The sequence below is a fragment of the Eulemur rufifrons genome, chromosome 16, assembly GCF_041146395.1.
Source record: "Eulemur rufifrons isolate Redbay chromosome 16, OSU_ERuf_1, whole genome shotgun sequence".
Classification (NCBI taxonomy): domain Eukaryota; kingdom Metazoa; phylum Chordata; class Mammalia; order Primates; family Lemuridae; genus Eulemur; species Eulemur rufifrons.
The window spans coordinates 22,814,227-22,834,752 of NC_090998.1; the positions used below are offsets into that span (position 1 = coordinate 22,814,227).

A 20,526-nucleotide genomic window follows, 5' to 3' on the forward strand; every position below is an offset into this window, starting at 1 on the left:
TTGCAGCCAATTATGCAAATATCAGCAACAATATTAATTTGTTGATCTTTTTGAGCAGATTAGCTTCACATGTTCCTAATGCTACACTATCTTATGCCTTAAATGATCAATTAGCATGACGATAACTAAGTCTTGAAGAATGGATAATTGCCTAGTTATAATGTGGCACTCTTGCTGTATTAATCCACTGCAATTAAACAAATAGTGCACAAGGAAAAAAAGATGTGCAGATGTTCCTTTTAAATCTATTTAACAAGTCAGTGTCAAGGTCAATTTCCTGTCTTATTACTTAAACAAGGACGGCAAATTGTGTTCTCTGTATTAGAAGACCTCCAAGTCTTTAAAAATATATACCCTTAGTCTTCACTGGGCCTGGTAGAAAGGGCTTAAAATGCTCTTAAGGTTTTATAAAAGAAATTGTACAAATATGTTTTCTAACTTTCACAATGGGCATGCCTTGCCATACTAAATTTAGAGATGCAAAGTATTAAATATATTCATGGCAAATAAATAATTTCCATTTCATAGGAATCAAAGTCTATTTATTATGTGCTACTTGACAGTTAAAATTACCTGCAAGTCTTTTCTAGACTATCATATTAAGAATGAAGTCAAAGGATTTAGCTAAGGCAAAAGCATACCCTTAGAATACTACTTGGTGAACGTGTCAGATGACAGTCAAAAGCACCTACGGCCTGAAAAGAACAGACTCTCCCAAGATTTCAGATCACCAATTAAAAGCACCCTAAAAGATATTTTTACCATTCCTTTTCATCTTATACTTCTCTAATTTTCATTTTATTATTTCTATCTATAAAAGACCCTATGGCTAAAAGTTTTGAAAAAGAATCAAAGCCCATTTGCTATGTGTTGCTAAGTGCCTTAAGGAAATTTTCCAGTGCATCAAACTTTTAGAATGTTTTTATTCCCCTTGCTCTGCAAAGAGAATAAAATATGATCAGCAAGATGAAAGTTATTAGGACCGAGGGAAACCAAAACACAATGTCTGAGAGTTGACCTTCCAAGGATAAATGTTTTCTATCAAGATTTGACTTTCCCCCAGATAAACCAAGAAGGATACAATTTTAACTCACAGCTCCTAAATAAGGAAAATATCCACTATAATTGCTCTCCCTATATCCTTATCCACATGCTCATCCAATCCCCCAGCCAAAAGAAAAGAGCACCTACAAAAAGAGTATAAGAATCAGAGTATACATCTTCTTTGCTTCCTACCCCTCCCTGCCCAAAAAGGTGATTTTTTTTGCATTTAACACTTAACATATAATATCTGTCATTGCCATTTGGTTGGATGATATCATGACCTCTCTCTAGAGCAATATCGTCCTTTCCAAGACAGTCTTCAAATATGAAATGATTCCTCCAACTAACTATACCTCTAATATCTCTAATGACTTAGTAGCCTATGGAAAATACAGTATGAGGTAAATATACACCATTATCAGAATCAATCACAAATTCTAATAAACAGGTTTCATAATATAGAAACAAAGAAAGTACACTTCTATAGAAGCTAAATGTTCGTCATTCATTACGCAAAACATTTACTGAGTACCTACTACGTGCCTGGCATTGGGGGTACAAAGATCCATAAGGCACAAGACCCCAGTCTTGTGGTAGCCTGATGAACAGCCAATGACAACACAACGTGGAAAGGGCAGTGGCAGAAACGTGCTCAGGTCTTGCTGAAGCACAAGGTGAGCTTGAGCAGGACGTGTGACATCAGGAAGAAAGAAGGGAGATGTTCATGTTAAGATGGGCCTAGGGGGCCTGCAAAACACTGTGACGAGAGGAAATCTAGTTTTTCAAAGTCTTGATTAAAAAAAAAAAAACACTTTCTGAGGATCAAGCTGTGTCGCAGGAAATGTTACCTGTGAAATTTACTCAAATCAGCTTTCAAACACAAAAAAATCACATTTGGTTGAGTAGCAGAACATGGCTTATGCTAAAGAATGAACAAACACTTGAACATCTGAGTGAACTCTAGGGGAGGCACTAAAATCACTGAGGAGAATCCTATGTTATATGGCTTACGTTAATATTTTTCTAGGAAAGGTAAAAGACTAGTGAGTCTACAGAACACCGTTTGATGATTGCAAGTCATTTTCTCCGGCATGAGGAAACAATCACCCTTGTAACACACGGATGATACAAACTACATTATGCACAACTTCTAACAGGTAGTCAAAGAAATCCACCACCATTCAAATGCAACAGTCTGCCCAAATAGCACACAGTTGGAATCCTGTATTTTTCATTCAGGATAATACGATTGTCCAGTCGCTTTCTTCTCTTCCATACTACAACAAAAGCAAGAAAACATGTTTCAGTATAAAAGCTAAGTGTAGGAATAGCTTATAAACAAACTTAATAATACCACCGAGGTTATACAAGAGGTTCACTTTTGTTATGAACATAAAAAAAATACTTGAAAAGAATCATGAATTTTATAAGTGTCGCTGAACTCAAATTCATAGCTGGTGCAGGTCCTTTATGTATTTGGGGACATGCTTTTTCATTACCATGTCTCCATTGCACTTCTGCTCTCCAAATGAAGTAGCCGAGTTAAATTATTTAACTATTGTTATTTTTACTCTAAACAAGTGATGCTCAAAGTATATTCCCAGACCATTAGTATCAGCATCACTTGGCAACAAAACTGGAAATGCAAATTCCCAGGCCCCACTTCAGGCTGAATCAGAAACTCTGGGGATGGTTCCCAGCAACCTACAATCTGGAAAGCACTTCCAGTGATACCGATGTGCGCTAAAGAGCGTTTTATGTTCATGGACAAAAATATTAAATTGACAAGCCCCATGGATATTAACAGAGACTTTGTTCTCTAAATCAAAGTTGTTTGTGCTAGGTTAGCAGCCCAATTTTTCTTATTCCTTCAAAGGTTATGTAACTGTATCATAATCAGAATTCGATTATTTGTATTAGCAAATAATTTGCTTTAAAAGCAAACCTGAAGCTTAATATTTAAAATGAAATTAAAAGAACAAAGATATTCCATACATCAGAAATAGAAAGCTAGCTCTATATTTATTCATTCAATCAGCAAGTCAATCTTTCAACACACACCATGTTTAAATAAGCTCTCACCCTTTGAGCAATGACAATGCTCAAGCCTTTGTGCTAAGAGTTTACAGGTTTATCACCTCACTTAATCCTCACAGTAAGCGTAGATGGCAGATGCCATTATCAATCCCATTTAGTGGGTAGAAAAACTGAGTATTAGGGAAATTGAGTAACCTGCTCAAGGTTGCAGTTAGCACATGGAAGAACCCAGTTGCTAGCCCAGGTCTCTCTCACGTTAAGTTCCACATTTTTGACCATGACCAAGGCTGCCTCCACATGTTCACAGAGCCATGTGTGGAGACTGACTTGGAACACACCTTCCCAACCTAGTTTATCAGGCCACTAAATTTGTCACTCTGTGTTTGCCTGAATCATTCAGACTGTGTCCATTTTCATATGACCTGGCTCTTTTAGTCCTGATATAACTTTAGGTTAAATCAATATGAAACATCAGAATTTCTTAGTTAAAAAGAACTTTAATGACCATCTAAAATGTAGAGGATGACCCAAATACATGGGGCTCTGGATTCTACTTCTTTACTTCAGAACAATTCCACTTTTATCCATTTTGTATATTGGGATTCTAGGAAAGATTTCTTTTGAAGAAAGTTCTGCTGCTAAAAAAAATCAAGCGTAAAGAGCAACGAATTTTAATGCAAGCTTCTCGTTTTACATATAACGTTTTACATATAACGCCTGTAATCCTAGCACTCTGGGAGGCCAAGGAAGGTGGATCGTTTGAGCTCAGGAGTTTGAGACCAGCCTGAACAAGAGCGAGACCCCATCTCTACTAAAAATAGAAAGAAATTATATGTATGGACAACTAAAAATATATACAGAAAATATTAGCCGGGCATGGGTGGTACATGCCTGTAGTCCCAGCTACTCGGGAGGCTGAGGCAGAAGGATTGCTTAAGCCCAGGAGTTAGAGGTTGCTGTGAGCTAGGCTGATGCCACGGCATTCTAGCCTGGGCAACAGAGGGAGACTCTGTCTTAAAAAAAAAAAAAAAAAAAAAAGGATACTAAGGCTCTAGGTTACTCTTTAATGTTATTTCTTATATATCACACTGTATATGTGCTGTGCTCCTCTGAAAGACCTGAGAGAGCAGAATCTCTCCAACTGGCAAAAATGCTAGGAGCCAAGAATGGGTCTACTACCTACCACCTTGTGGTTTACCTGAAAAGGATAATTGAAGGAAACCAAGTGACCATAAGCAACTTGCTTAATCCATATCAGAAAGAGTTGCCTAAAGAGTATAGCCTTTCATTATTGACTCAGTTGGACCACGATGAATGCTGGATAAAACATTTTCAAATTCTACCTGCTTTATATATGGTGTCAACATGACTTAAGGTATGAGCAAAACATGTATTTTATTTCCCTTACTTGGATTCCCATTAATATATCAGACACTTTTGCCATTAATAACAATTGAGTGTCAGTGTATTGACATTTTAGCAGATCTACGGAATTGTGATTCATGACTACTATCACTTCATCTTGAATTTCATCGGTTAAAGTAAATTTGGTTTCAATTAGTTGTTTTAGTTTGATAAATGATCGAAAATCAATTTTGGTTACAATGACACTCATAGCCACATATCACTCTACAAATCTGCATATGATGTATTAAGTTTTACCCCCTCACCCTGCAATTTATGCTTTTATGTAAAATGACAGCATTCTGAGCCGTACCCAAGAAATGTGAGATTATAAGTAATTCACACTGTCTAGACCTAGGCATTTAGTAATTAAATTTTTCATTTGGCTGATGGATAATTCAATTTAATTTTTCAAGGGCAAATAATTCTAAGTAGAGATGGCAGATTTTAGCAGAGATAGAAATTATATTCTTTCCTTAAGAGTAGGTGTCCACAGAAGGAAGGGAAAGACAAAACATGTCTGCATGGGCTAGGATGTCACTGTATCATTGCCAGAATCATTACAAAACAGCAGCAGCAGGCTTACACCTTCAACATTTGGTAGGCCTGTCCTAAGTACACTTCCTTAGCCTTGTTCACTGGAAATCAGAGATGGTGCTAAAGCAACACGGCAAATCGGGTTGAGACTGTGGGATGGTATTTGGAGCCCATGTGAAAGATTATCAGTGTGACGTACAGGATTTTAATCTTTTGCAAATTCCAGTTAGAACACTAAACCAAAATATGACTAATGACAAGTTCATTACTTCACATTCAAGGTACATATGGCAAATAATTCCGCGTGGCTTTGCTAAATGCCTTTTACATTCAGCAGACAATTACTGGGAAAACAAAAGGACAACCTGTGTGTCACGCACTCGCTTTCTACAACACCAATAAAAACATAGTCAGTGCTGCCCACCGGGTAGCAATTCGTCATTCCTGTTCTAAACCCTATTGAAAAGCTGCGCAAAGCTTTGTAATCCTGTAAGATGTGGGGGAGGGTGTGCTGGAAACAAAAGGGGCTGGGAAGCTAATCAAAGTACTGAGTCACACTAGGGCGATCTAGGGACAAAGTTCATATGTACCCAGAGGACAGCTCAGGACATGGGTAGGGAAGGAGGTAGGGCTGTCAACTTTTTATGCAACTAAAAGTCATCGAGCTGTTCCACTGAAAACAAAAAAAAATACAATAATCACTAACTTTATGTTTACAAAGCTGTAGCCACTAATGAGAAAACAGACTTTTAATCGTATCTGGTGACCCACAAGCAATGCAGATACTGCTCCTGTTCCACTCAGGCTATTCTTTTCCTAAACTGCCCAAGACGTCTACCTCTGGGTCTTTGCAATCACCGCTTCCCAATTCACGAAACCTGCCTAGCAGTAAGGCTAGTTACTCACACCTGCTCCCCTGATACTGAAGACCCAGGCTCCAGCTTTTATCTGATGGAGACAGCAGTCTCAATGCGGATCTCATTTGGAAAAAGATTTAAATCAGATTCTCTGAAAAATAATTTGACATTATTCAAGACCTCCCTCCCATCTCTTCTGAGAATGTGTTATATACAGCAGCAATACATTACTTGCTCTTTTGTATTTGCTTGGTCTTTCACTTACTTACTTGTTCCTTTATTCATTTATTCAAGAAACATGACAGCGTGTGTTCTGTACCATAGACCCTGGGCTAAGCACTGGGGGGATAAAAAGAGAATAAATAATTCTGACATCCAAACAGTCCCAGAAGGAAGACTAGTGTGTGACCAATTATAATGTAATTTAAAGGCCTTATGGGATAATCCGTGTCACTAGGAAGCAGCAGCATTTAAGTAGGTAGCATGTGAATGTGTATTTAGACGAGAGGGATACTGTTCAAGAGAGATTTAAAAGGTTCCTACAGGAGATGAGTCATAAAGGATAACCAAGCCCTTATCAGGTGAGCAAACTGTAGACGGTGCGGCAAAGACAGCAGAGCACATTAGGAGGAGAGAGAGGACCTCGAATGGTGCAAGGAAAGATGAGTATGATGTGAGTAACTGGAATAGCAAAGAGTAACAGGAGAGAAAAGAAACACAGACAACATGGCTAATGTTCTCCAAGTTCAAGTCTGGTTAAACTGTAAACACAGACGTGTTTTTCTTTGTTGCTTAAAAAAAGAAAAAGGAAAAAAGAAACTTTTGTTTGAAATGTTCCCCTCCTAGGAGGTATTTGTAGAGCAATCTAAGAGCCAGGGGCCTATGTGGATAATTAGCTAAATGGGATGACTACGTAACCCCAGAGATTCTTACTCATATGCAAGAAGTTAAACTGAAAGTCAAGGCTGTGGTTAAGAAGGAATGTTCCCCCTGGGCCATACTGGCAAGAATCTTGAGGGTTTTTCTGGTGGTGGTTGTTCCTTTCTTCTTCAATTTACCAGAGCACTTCGTTCCATGTAACACCAAAAGAAATCAAATGTATAACATGATGCAATTCTATACTTTTCTTCCTCAATAATTACTTAAATTATTTTTCTTGGAGAGAAACAGACAACCTAGTAGCTTGGCTGACAACACCAATTTGCCATCTTGTAAGAGAATAATTTTGAGACTTCAGGTTCCAAGTTCACAGGCATAAAGTAATTGAGATGTGCCCTAAAATTTTGAATAGACGGTCCTTTGTTACTCAACAATCTGTAGCTGATTTGGTGCTTCTGGTTTGTGGTTCAGCATTGCTGTATTTTCTTGTGTGTCCTGTGATTGTATCATTTTGTTTCTTTGTTCAGTACGGAGCTCTGAATACATCATTAGTTTTTTAGTGTTAACTACCATTATATTTTACTACCTGGGATAAAAAGAGAAATTATTAATTTCTTCCTAGCCACAAGAACTAAGTTATATGGATAATACATAAAGTTAGAGGGGAAAGTGGTATTTTTTCTCTCATACTCTGCTTCATATATATCTTTCATTTTTAAACTTTTTCATATGGTCTCACATTTACACTGAATATTTGTTTTGTCCTTTTATAACCGTGTGCTTCACCTTCTTTAATTTTTTTTGTTCCTTGTTTTCACTATTAACACATTAACTGCCATGTGAGTTGTATTTAACTCATGCCAGTTTTGAGCTCGGGACCTCGTGAAGCATATGTAACTCTTCCTCTTGGGAGACTCGAGAACTATTTTTCAAGTTGTGTATAACTCACGCACAGAAAACAATAGAAAAATAACACTTTTCATTAAGTTAGAAAGGATCGTTTTTGTTTTCGAAGTTTTTATTCTATTTTCGTAATAAAACAATGTAGCCCCAAAGAAAAAAATGTTTTTCTAGCGTGGCAGTCAATGTGTTAAATCAACAGCACCACCAACAGCCCGCACGTACTGTTTGCACTCAATACAAACATCTGTTGAATGAATCAATCAAAAACATTTACTTTAGTCACTTACATTCTTGTGGCTTCCATACTTTTACTTTTAAAAATGTTCTTTCTGAGAACATCTTACTCATACTTTCCAGGTTCTATAATAATACATGTATTTTGTCATCTTCTCAATTTTGATGAGTCACATTTCTGATTTTGCCTCCTGGTGTTTCCTCCCATAGCCAATGTTTCATGATCATGTCTCCCGAACACCTCTACTCAGATCTTCCTTCCAATGCCAGTTTAGTAGAGCTCGATTTTTCTCTCAGCCTAGTGACTACTTTTTCCTTCTCTGTTAATCCTTCACAATCAAATCAGCTTAGCTTTTCTTATTTCATATAATCTTTAAGAAGTAATTCTGAAATCTCATTTTGTGCATTAACTGCTGTAGAGTATACAGTTTGTTCAAGAAAATTCTGTACACTTTGTTTAAAACGTTTTCCAAAGTAATCTTTCTTTCTTATACCTATGACCATACTTCTTCTCTCAAAAATCTCTAACCTCATATTTTGGGTAAAGGATTTCATAATCTAGGTAATTCGGTAGTTTTTGTTCTATTTATGTTCTTTACTTGAACAAAACTGTAAGAATTATCTATCTTCAGATTTATTCAGACAACTCTGAAAAAAATAAAAATGCCTGAATCATCCATGCAGAAATTTTTATTACTTCAAATTACTTTTATTGTTTCTGTGTACAAAAGTAGAAAACAACTCTGAGTAAATTTTATTTCTTCCAATATTAAGATACTCCTTTACTCGCCTTACAGAAAATTCTTACAGAAAACCTTGGTTGAAGAGTGCAAATATGGCAGCTCATTGCTTCAAAAACCACAAAGTGCTTTCCTTTTAATACTACAAATTTTGCATGAAAGTTGCTGAGAAAGTCTTTTAACTTAAATATCATTTTTCTTACTACCCAAGGACCTCAACTGCTCTCTAGAGGGCTGCTGTTTTCCTGACCAAGGTTAAATTTTGCTTAGTTTTATGACTCAATACCATCTGACATCACCCAAGCAATTATTTTACTTTTCAATGAGTCTCAGCCCGCCTTAAATATTTTCACTCACTGGCAATGACGGTATCTGGGCTCAACAAAATCCCCCAACAACTTGTGAAATGTCTGCAAATTATAGAACAATCTTTTTTCTAGGTGGCCCATGTTACCTGGTACTTGATATGCCTCCTTAACTGCCCGAGGAGATATTAGTGTAGGTCGCTGCTCAGAAAAAATAGCTGTAAACAGTTACTAACCCACAGCTTTATTCTAAGGAAATAATCAAGAATGTTCTGTTCAAAATAGCAAAAAAATTAACAAAAAGTAAGTTGTTCAATACTGTAATTTCTTTTAAAAATTATGGTACATCAATAGAATGGAATTCAATTAAACTTTATAAATGGTATTGAGAAAATTATTTATTGATATGAAAAAGCAAAGGGTTAATTTAATGAAAAAAGCAGATAACAAAATTATGTATGCTATGACTCCATTGTTAGAAGAAAAAAAATATCTAAAAGTATATAAATACTTATAGATTATTATTGAAGGTTAAGACATCAAAAATTAAGAGTAGTTATATCTGTGTTGGAATCACGGGTAATGTAATTTTCTTTCTGTGGTTTCTTCTACTTTCATGTTTTTCTTTTTTTATAAATAAGAGTATGTAATACTTTTTAATGATATTTTTAAATGTTATCAAAATTTGTATATTTTAAATGTCAAGTAATTTGGAGTTCCTGACAATATTCTCTTTCTTTTTTTTAAACAGGTACCTTCTTTCCCATGTTTGATTTGCTCAGGCCCACACATACTATCAAGAATATCTTCCTTAAATTTAACTTACTGATCTCAAATTATAATATTTACTCACTTCTCTCCACTGAACTATGATTTTATTGTAAGCTCCCAGTGAAATAAGGTGACATTTTAAAAAGAAAGAAGCTCTTACCTGGATATCAGTCAATTTGCCCAAGATACGACTTGCGAGCTTAGGACCATTCTCCATAGTTGGAATGTGCATTGGCTATAAAAGAAAGGGAAATGAGATAATTTGAGGATATTCAGGTATATAGTGATAACAGGTAAGACACTTGGCAACTCTACTATATTAAGGCAATTCCACTGAAATAAGGAATACCACCATAACCTAATGATTATGCATGCTGGCTCCTTATGCCAAAGACTCCTTCTCTATTCTGAATTTGAATAAAAACAAACTAGCCAATGATAGGCTGTTCACTGCATACCAACTAATTTTAGGGCACAACTGGTTTATATGCCAGTCTTCAGGCTGATCTGAGGAACCAAGGAAAAGCTAGGGGTACCTAAAATAGTGGCTAAACGTAAAGAACCCTATACCTCTTCCAAGACTCTGAGACTCCATAAGGATAAATGACTGCCCTCTGCATCTAACCCTCTGGCAAGGAATGAGAACTCAAAGTTATTATGCCACAAATTAATGCAAGCCATTTCGGAAGCATAAACTGAAGCAAGTCTATGCCTTCACAAAATGGGCTTCTACCCCTATCTCTGGTCCACACTGAACCTCTGGGAGCCACAAATTCCACAATATTGGACAGCATGATTAAAATCCATGACTAAAAGAGATTTCATGCCCCTAATCTGTATCTGAATCATGCTTATTCATGACTTGCTGGCTTGCAGGCTTTTGATAGTTTGATTTTAGTGGATAGTCTGTGCTCTCAAACACTCTTCCTAGTGTAATGGAAAATTAGATGTACCTTTTGGCTCTAAATGCTCTTTCATGGGACCACTTAAAATATGTTAAACTTTATAAACTTATTTCTAGAGGTAAAATAATACTTGGACTTAAAAAAAATGGACCTAATGACAACTTCAGTTCATAAAGTGGACCAGTAACATAACCTTGATACTACCATAATAAAATACTAAACAGTAGCTTTATGATCAGTGTAAGTGGTGATATCAAACTGAATAATTCTCCCATGAAACAATCAATCTGTAGATGGAATTATGTTAAAAGCCATCCCTTAAAACCTCAACCAATGAAGCTGCCACTATTAAAGTAAGATCAGCTGAGGAAAAAGAACTGTGATCTAAAACGTAAAAACCAGTAGCATCTATATGTACAGTTGACACTGAACAACACGGGTTTGAACTGCACTGGTCCACTTATATACATGGATTTTCTTCCGCCCAACAACCCTAAAACGGCAAGACCAACCCCTTCTTCTCTTAGGCTGCTCGACACGAAGAACAATGAAGATGAAGACCTTTATGATGATCCACTTTCATTTAACTAATAGTAAATATATTTTCTCTTCTCTATGATTTTCCAAATAGCTTACTTTATATTTGTAGTATATAATACACATAACATACAAAAACATGTTAATTGATTATTTATGTTATTGATAAGGCTTCTGGTCAGTGGTAGGCTATGAGTAGTTAAGATTTAAAGGAGTCTAAAGTTATATGTGGATTTTTCCACTGCATGGGAAGTTGGCTCCCCTAACCCCTGTGTTGCTCAGGGATCAACTATAATACGAGTAATTTAAGCCAATTCACATTATAATGCCCACATGCCCCCACATGCCCTTAAGTCATAAAGTTAGATGCTGATGTTAATCATAAGTATTGGAGCTTTGTTATAAAGGGAAAAGCAAAAAAAGTTGACAAGAAAATGGAAGTATGGCACACATAAAACCAGACTAAATTACCAAGAGGAAAACATTTCTTCCAACTAAATCCTTGAATTCCTTTTGTAAGATTTTAGTAAATGCACCAGGTTTGCCAAATGAAAAATTTTTATGAAGTGATCTCCTAATTAATACTAAAAACAGTAATAATAATAAATGAAGGCACTCACCATTCAAATGCATTTCCCATAACTATCTAGCATTCCTAATCCAGTAGCTTGGAAGTACTTTTGGAAACCAGAAACCGAAATCCAACTACCTGCAGAGCCTTCCTTAGTGAGCTGATAGTTAGAAAACGATCAGAGTGGAAGCCCACAGACAACTCCAATCCCCACCCTTAGGTAAGGCAGATGTGACACCTGTCCAAGGACACCACTGACTTCCTACCATGTGTGAGCTTACACGACATCACTGGAAAGATGGCAGTAACATGAGAATACAGGTTCATCTGGACAAACTATCCTAGATAATGTAATGCCAAATTATAAAAACAAAAACCCTTTCATCCTGGGTCCAACTGGAATTTCATTTGCACACTTAAAAAAATTAGTGAAATTATAGGCAAATGGTTGGAAATGGCAGGAAGTGAAGAAATACTTGTCTTACCTCACCCTTGTACAGTATATCAGAAACTGGGCAGACAACACAGGCTGTACCAGAGCCAAACATCTCCCTCACCCTGTTTTCCTCCAGGGCAGTTGTCAAGTCATCCATGGTGAGGTATCTCTCAGACACCTTAAATTCACCCTGAATGGAATATAAAAAATAAAAACAAATGTATTTTAAAGGGAAATGCAAGCAAAACAACTGTAATACTTATCTTTCTACTTTATATTAGATTAAACTCAGATAATGTCACAATCATCCTCTGAGGGAAAGCTAGAAAGAACACACCATTTTATTGGGTGAACACACTGAGGTATGACGCAACCCACTTCAAGGTCTCAGCCTTTATAAATGTGATGAGCGGAATATAAAATCATCACTACAAGATACATGGTGTATTTTCATCTATGCCTGCTTTTTTTGCCTTTTATTCGTTGTCATGAATAAAGTCTCACAAACTGAAGCATCCCAAATGCTACCTGATACATGCTCCACATTTACAGTGTCTTAAACCCTATGTTATCATAAAGGGGAATCTTACATTGCATTAAATAATAATTATAGCTACCGTTTATCAAGCACCCATTATTATGCCAAGTTCTATAATTCCAAAAGTAGTTATTAGCATCCCCATTTTACAGATGAGGAGACTAAGGTGCAAGATGAGGGGCATCCCCAAGGCCACATAGCCAGTAAATGGCAGAAACTGGATTTGAGCCCAGGTTGATATGAGTGGCTCCAAATTTGGTCCTCTTTCTACTATATCTTTTATGGAATAAAAAATATAGACTGAGTCCAAATATCTGAAATGTTCAATATTTTAAAAAATAGAATGCATATGTGGACTTTGAGAAATTCCATTATATATATTTTTCTTCCTAAATTCACTGAAGTTTGACTTTACAGTGATGATTCTCTTCCTTCTCTTTTAGCATCATGTTCAGTTGAGTTTCACCAGGGAATTAGTGATATAACCTCATTTACCTCTGGTGAATTGTCTGAGTATCTTCTTTGCTCAAGGATAGGAAATGGAAAAAATTCTCATGCTTTTAAGCTATCTGTTTGATACTCATTCTTTAATTTGTTTAATTCTCATTTTTTTTACTTTAGTCATTAAAGTTCAAAGCTTGTCAAAGTGTGGTTATTTGTATTAAAAGCAACAAATAATAGATGAGTGTTTTTAAAAAAAATAATAAGTTGAGAGTATTTTTTTAAATCTACAAACCCACAATAGATAAAAATGGAAATCAAAGCCCTTGACGATTTTCAGAATATTAGAAGAAGAATGCATCATGCTGTAAATAGATTTGGAAGGGTAGGAAAATATGTCTGCAATAGAAATATGGCTCTTTGCAAGTTTCAATTTCTCTCAGTCTGCAATTGCAATTATGTTGTTCAAAGGTAAATAAATAAATTCCAGAAAATCAGCCAAGTTAATCGAAAACAAGCTGAGTTCTGCGTCTCAGAAAAGGGAAAAAAACAACGAAACACAAAAAGGCCCCACACCTCTCTTGTAAATAAACAGAATTGTTTTCACTCTGTTCACCCTTACTTATCTTTGGACAATTTCCCCTGCCTGGCAAGTAGTGGTAACCCCCCACATGCCTCTTGGCATTTTATGTCTCATGTTTTAAAATAGCTTTTAAAATAAATTACAGCTAAGGAGTCAAGAAAAAACTTCCTCCAATAATAACCTATTTTTCATGCGAGCAAATCATTAGTGTGGGAAAGCATTTCCACTTGCAACCTGTCATCAAACCTTCTGTACTTGGTTGATTTTTTTTCCTTAATAAAACAAAAATTACTGAGCTTCAAAAATGTATCTTTCCAACTGCAAACATATTTAGGACAGGGCAAGCTGTTTGAAATTGTACCAACAGTTTGTAAATGTCATGCCCAACATGCCAGCCAGCATGTGGCAGTTGGGTCTTGTCTACTTCAGGGTTTTGTAGAATTATTTATAGCACATTTCCTCTATTTTCAAAACCTTTTCCAGAGAAACTGTGCTAGTACTCTTCTAGATGATATGTGTGTTTCTAAACATTTGTCCTATTAGTACTGTTTGACCACAGTATGCTCAAAACCCTTTCATGTTCTTTGGAGACCATTTGAACACATGGGTCAAAAGTTCCATCCAAGAACCCTTGCCAGGCAACCAACTCATTCAATATTCGTCTTGAATGTGTTATGTTATTTCCAATACCAAATAGTTTAATAGGCTTGCCTGTACCACATGGATTTGAAAAGTCTACTGAAAACAACTTTACATTAGCTTGAGTGTTCTGATTTTAAAATAAGCATGTACATGAATTTCAGAGGATGGGGGCAAGGATAGAGGGAGAAAGAAGACAGCCAAATCAATAATATTATGTTAGTAAACATTTATATGTCAGTGAAATTCTTTAATTTCTATGGCAAGCATGGTTACATTGGAATAAATAGAGAACAGGAAGAAGTACATATCGCTGTCATTTGGAAACAATACAAGTATACTTGAAAAGTTAAGGACTGCCTGGATAGAAGCAAAGTACGAACTAGGTAAGTTGTTGGTAGGAGATACCTGGTAGATAGAGACTAGTATTAGAATACTTCTCCCCTACAATGTCTTGCTAAACTGGTTTCTTTCTGCCCTCCCTATAAACAATACTTATTTGATAGCTTTGCCAAGACAGTCCTTCTAGAACTTGGATTTTAAAGATTAGATAACATTGGCTGGAACCACAGGATATTATTTCAGCACTAGGCTGGGCTTACTTTGATTACTTTTTGTTTCAGGCTTATAAAAGTTGCTCATGTCAAGAGTACCCACCCACTTGCGCGCCAGGTCCAGAATGCACTGCCTTGTCACTCCTGGAAGAATGATGCCATCTAGCGGAGGAGTTGCCAGTTCTTCTTCTGTCAATTAGAAGTTGGAATATTTTCAGACTTTAACTATATTGAATATGTCTTATGTCAACAGCCTTTTTAAAAACCATTTCTCACAACTTTGCTAGTAATAAACATAATGTTACCATTCTACATTGTCCAATTTCCCAAATCCATTCATACGTCAGGTAGATGCTTACTTTAAAAAACAAGAAAACAGAAAGAAAGCTACTCATTTAATCATCTTCAGTTTATTCTTAACCAGTAAAATAATGAGACAGTTTTTCACCAACAACAGTAAGAGTCATAGAATACTCTTAAGAGAAATATTCTAAAATGAAAATTTTCGTTAGCAGATAAAAGCTGTTAGTGATTAAAATAACGTAGACAGGATCTCATTCAGGAACATGGGTCATTATCAAAAGTTCTAAGAAAACTATGGAGGAGCCCATCCCCCAAGAAGCATGCGTGACTACTGCTCGGGCTGGTCACTGCTTCTTTGCAGCCCTTCAGTGATTTGCAAACCTAGTAGAATATCAGCATTAAGTACGGAGATGCTGACTTCACCCTCTGAGATTCAAATGTAATGGGCTCACGGTAAACTCAAGCATGTATACAGCTCGACTGCAGGCACCCCCAACCACCCTGAGGGCTGGCACGATGATCTGTCTATAGGCGTCATGTGTGGTCCGCCAACTGCACAAGCTCTCCTTATAGTACTCACTGGTACTCAGCAACTCCTTTTCCTCCCCACCTCTGGCAGCCAGGAGTCTGAATCTAGTGAGTCCTTTCACTGAGGCCACCACCCCCTCTCTCAGTACACAGTGGCTCTAGACTTACCTGCTTCGCTGCGGTCATGTTAGATGTGCCCAACAACCAAGCTCTGTCTGGAAGACCAAAGCTCCACATTCATCCCTGTATCCCCAAAACGCAGCATCATGCCTGCCCCAGAGTGCTTTGTAATAAATATCTTTGAATAAAAAATTAATGAATTAATCCTCCTTGCTAGGATACAGCAGCATGGGTTTTTTGGAATTCTGTTTCTGAAAATCATCTGCTGAAAACTGCTTCCTGGAAAGAAAATTTGTTCTTGGCAATGTTCTTAGGGCTACTTTTTGTCATGTTTAGAAGTGTTGATGATCTCAAAATAAACATGTGTTTTGCAATAGCTAGCTAACTAGATACATAAATGTATGGATCTAGTTGTGTGTGTGTGTGTGCATGTGTATATACACATAAATATACAATTCCAGTGCCCTAAAACCGGACCTATCCTAAAGCTTACTGAGCTCTAAGACTACATAAAGTTAAATGAAAACAGCAGCCCTGCATGTGCAAATGCTGTTTTGGGAAATATATTTAACACCCAGAACTGTAACCACTAGCCTGAGGTCAAGGAACAGAACATCTGCTTCTCTGGTTGCCAGACAGAGATGATGACATGACAACATTTGGGTGAGAAATATTCATTTTCCTCTGCAACCACAAACATACTTACAAGAGCCAGAACTAACTCCAGATTGCCCAACACGAGGAAAACAGACCCTACAAATGCAGCTTGTTTTTGACAGAGCAAACATTTTTAGGAGATGAGGAATGTAGAAGCAATAACAGCAGGATTCATCTGTGACTTCCCAAAGTCAAGCACTAATGGAAACCAGGAATGTAGGTCTGCATAAGTGCCCTCCACACCACCAGCACAATTACTCACTTATTGAAAAAAATACATATCGAGTGCTGTTTACTGTTTTAAGCTCTATAAATACAGCAGTGAATGAAACTGATATGACTCCCTGCTTACTTTCTAATAGGCAGAGGCAGACAATGACTGTGTTAAATAAATAATATGATAGACTATGGAGGAGAAAAAAAAAAGGGGTGGGCAATGCTGGGGAGGAACAGGGGAGGGAGTTTACCATTTGACTAAGGGCTCAAGGAGAGCCATACTGAGGATGGGACTTGTGGGCAAAGACTTGGAGGATGTGGAAGAGCAAAGCGTGCTTCAGGTGGAGTCGGTATAAAGGCCTGATGTGTCCAAGAAGGCTCGCAGGGCTGGGTGGACTGAACAACACTGATACTCACTGCCATGGTCCTTCTCCCAAACTGACTGTGAACATAAATGCAAGGACTGGGTGCTATTTTTTGAGAGTATCTCCAGTGTCCAGAACACGATACAATTCTTTGTTCAAATGATGAATAGCAAGCATATGTATTGAATGATCCATCAACAGAGGGAAAAAGAGAATCGACCGCCATGGGTGTGATACTGGAATCAAAATTCCCATGAGTTACAGGCCAAGTGTTGGACATAGTGACTGCACGGCACTGTGCTTTGAACACACACTACCTACTGCTTTATCTACCTGCCTGCGCCGGCCACCTGCCCAACAGGAGCCATGTGCATGGGTGCCCATGGAAAGATGGCAGGTGGTTACTGAAAGAACTCTGCTTATGGCTCCTATCAGTAAAGTTTGTGACAAATAAATATTTTGCTGAGTTTCAACTCATTATTCCTTGTATTTTCCTAAAGCCACATGGTAGAAATCAAAATGACTACAGAGTTGCTTTGAGGTCTTTATTTTTATTTTTTTAGCATAACGGTTATCCCTCATGTTCTGTTTACTTCTCTCATAACACTATTCAAACATTTATTCCATTTCCTTTCTCCTTATTTCAAATTGTACTTGATCTGTTAGGTGCACACCCCCGCCCCCCAAACTGAAGGAGCACATTAAAACTAAAGTTATCTGGGGCAACCGTAATCTGAATAGTAACTCTTAAGGTCTTGCATATTTTGCAAGAGGCAGAGAAGACAAATTCATTCCTTTCTATTTTGACCTTTAAAAACTATGGTGGAAATGTTCCATGATTACTGTTTGGATAAGGGACAAATTTTTACCAGGACAGTTTCTGGTGTTTCTGGTTAAATCATGTAGCTCTGGTTCAGACTATGCTTAAATCCTGTCATCTCCCATCCATAAAAATAATGATGGGACTACTTCTGGATGATGTAATTGTTTTCGTTCTGGGCTGTGTGGGCTTTTTGGCGGGAGTTTGGGGGTGGGGGTAGGAGTGGGCAGGTGGGAAGAAGAGTTTAACCAATCTATTATCTTCTAAGTGCAAAGTTCAACATCAATCATCATCTGCCTGGCATGGCTTCTATTACATGTCATACGTAATAACCCAAATTTAGAAATCACAAATATTCCAGTATAAATTCTGTTTTCAAATAGTGCTAAGTACAAACAGCAGGAATGGAAGAATGAGCATGATCTATATCTGGCTTTTCATACGCCAAGGATTACCAATGGCCAGACTCAGGACAAGGTGTACTCACCACACCTTCTGTTTATTCTACCCCTAACGGGAATATAAGGCTCGTCTTGTTAGTCGTTGCAACTAATACTAAAATTAGTACATAGCTCTGAATTCAGACACATCTGAATCACCATTTTCCTCTCTTTGTAGCCAAATAACATAAGAACAACAGAGGCTACCATAGCTGCTTTTAAATAAAATTTTTGCTTTAAAAAACTGAATTGAAACCAAATACTGAGACTTCCCAAGTATTGGAAAACATTATTGTATATTTCTAGTCTCTATACTCGGTACTCTAAAAAGAAGAACCTAAGAGCATAAGCAAACCTAAAAATACATTTCTAAATTTGGCATGATTATCAAAATTCTAATGGAAAATAATGATACATATCTGTTTTGCCCCGACTACTGGCCATATAATTCAATAACATACACATTTGCAACACTTCACTGCATCTGGAAACTAGTAAACATAAGAATAGCAAAGAAAGGTAATGAGGATTCAGGATATTAGTGGTAGCAGAGAAGTGCTGATTTCTACAGGGGACATACAGTAATAGTCTCAAATGTAACAGGATCTAGGTGCAATCCCAAGATATAGTCATTTCTTTAAACTGGTATTCTTTAATAAAATTGAGTTCCAGAGTCAATCTGGAGGGCTTCTGATATGTTATCAAAATATAGAGAAAGGGTAACAATTGCTAAAAGAATTACAGCAAGGAAGTACACTAAATTCCTTATCAGTAGACTACACTTATTACTACAGAATTTTATACACAGTTTATGGTGAATGACCATTGAATGGATCTGAGAACTATCTCCCAATGCAAGGTGTTCAGACAGGAAAAATGTTAGGGAACTGCTAAAAGGATAAGGCAGCAAATCTTCCAATCGTGATGACTTAAATCCCTTAATTTGACATCTCAATAATTAGTACATCTAGAGCCAAAAACCAAAGACAACAAACAAGACAAAACCCTCATAGCTTTTTTAAGCTACAACTCATGACTACTTAGCAAAAGCACAGTAGTCTTCAGCCTTCAGAATTGGGCCACTTAATCCTCCCTTGTTCTAAGTTTCTAGTTCTTATTTTTCCTGTACCGTTGAAACGGATTGAGAAACAGCACAGAGCTGAACTCTGAGTGATTACCTCCATCTTCATTTATCCAATAAAGAAAAAGATTCATAGTCCCAACTTCAGTTAGCTGATGATCCTCTCCATAGAGCCACAGAACCTGCTGGCACCCATTGTCCATTGCTTCACACTGGGCAAAAAGAGAGGCGCCGTAATTCCTTTTAAGAAAGAAGAAACGCCCTGATTAGGAACATACTTCATCATCCCCATGCCCCACCGTCTACACTCCCACAGCCTAAAGCCTACATGCAGATGGACCTATCAAGTTCTTAAGATACACACACTCTCTAGTTAACTGCATGACAGTGAAGGAAAACTCCTTAGAGAACCTAAACAATTTAACTGCATTCATCTGAGCGAGAACAAAGGGGAGCCTTGTGATCCCAACTGGAAAAGTGATTACAGGAGAACACAGGTGAATAGTCAAGTTAGTGAGAACAGTTAAGAGTTACTGAATATTTTTCCACACGCCAACCAATTTTACATGAATTATGTCATTTAAACTTCACATCAATACTATCATTATTCCCATTGGCCACATGAGAAACTGAGGCTTAGAGAAGTAACTGCTATCCAGTTATAGCAATTTAACACATTGACTGCCACACAAAAGAATCAGAAACTTTTCCTTGGTGCCACAGTGTTTAATCACAAAAACAGAATAAAAAAACTTCGAGTGTAATTTGAAGATAAACATAAATAGAAAAACAAAATTGACTGACTTCTATTCATTTAACCCACCTTTTTAGAATTAAATTGTCAATATTGATCGTAACAATAAGAATATCAACAAGATTTTGTATACGCTTCACGCGGCCCTGGGGTCAAAACTGGAGTGAGTTAAATACAACTCTCATGGCAGTTAATGTGTTAAGTAGAAGAGTACCACATATATGTTCCCTTATCTAATGCCTTCTATTATAACATACCCAAGGAGCATCTAACGCACAACGCCTAAATTTCCCCCCAAAGGTAGGATAAATGTTAAAAATCCTGATT

The 20,526-nt window shown here is 37.0% G+C and overlaps 1 protein-coding gene across 7 annotated transcripts in view; it reads right to left on the reverse strand.

The window, feature by feature from the left end:
- Positions 1-2,279: 2,279 nt before the first annotated feature.
- Positions 2,280-20,526, reverse strand: part of BCAT1 (branched chain amino acid transaminase 1) — a 59,879-nt gene continuing 41,632 nt past the window's right edge. For 4 of the 7 annotated variants that reach the window (XM_069490290.1, XM_069490288.1, XM_069490286.1 and 1 more), the window contains 5 exons: positions 19,543-19,685; positions 15,019-15,104; positions 12,210-12,350; positions 9,872-9,946; positions 2,280-2,321 (listed from right to left, as the gene is read on the reverse strand). In XM_069490290.1, coding sequence (XP_069346391.1) covers positions 2,280-2,321; positions 9,872-9,946; positions 12,210-12,350; positions 15,019-15,104; positions 19,543-19,685 — 487 coding nt within the window. The remainder of the gene's footprint in view (positions 2,322-9,871; positions 9,947-12,209; positions 12,351-15,018; positions 15,105-19,542; positions 19,686-20,526) is intronic. The other 3 variants (XM_069490289.1, XM_069490292.1, XM_069490287.1) reach the window with 2 other exon arrangements.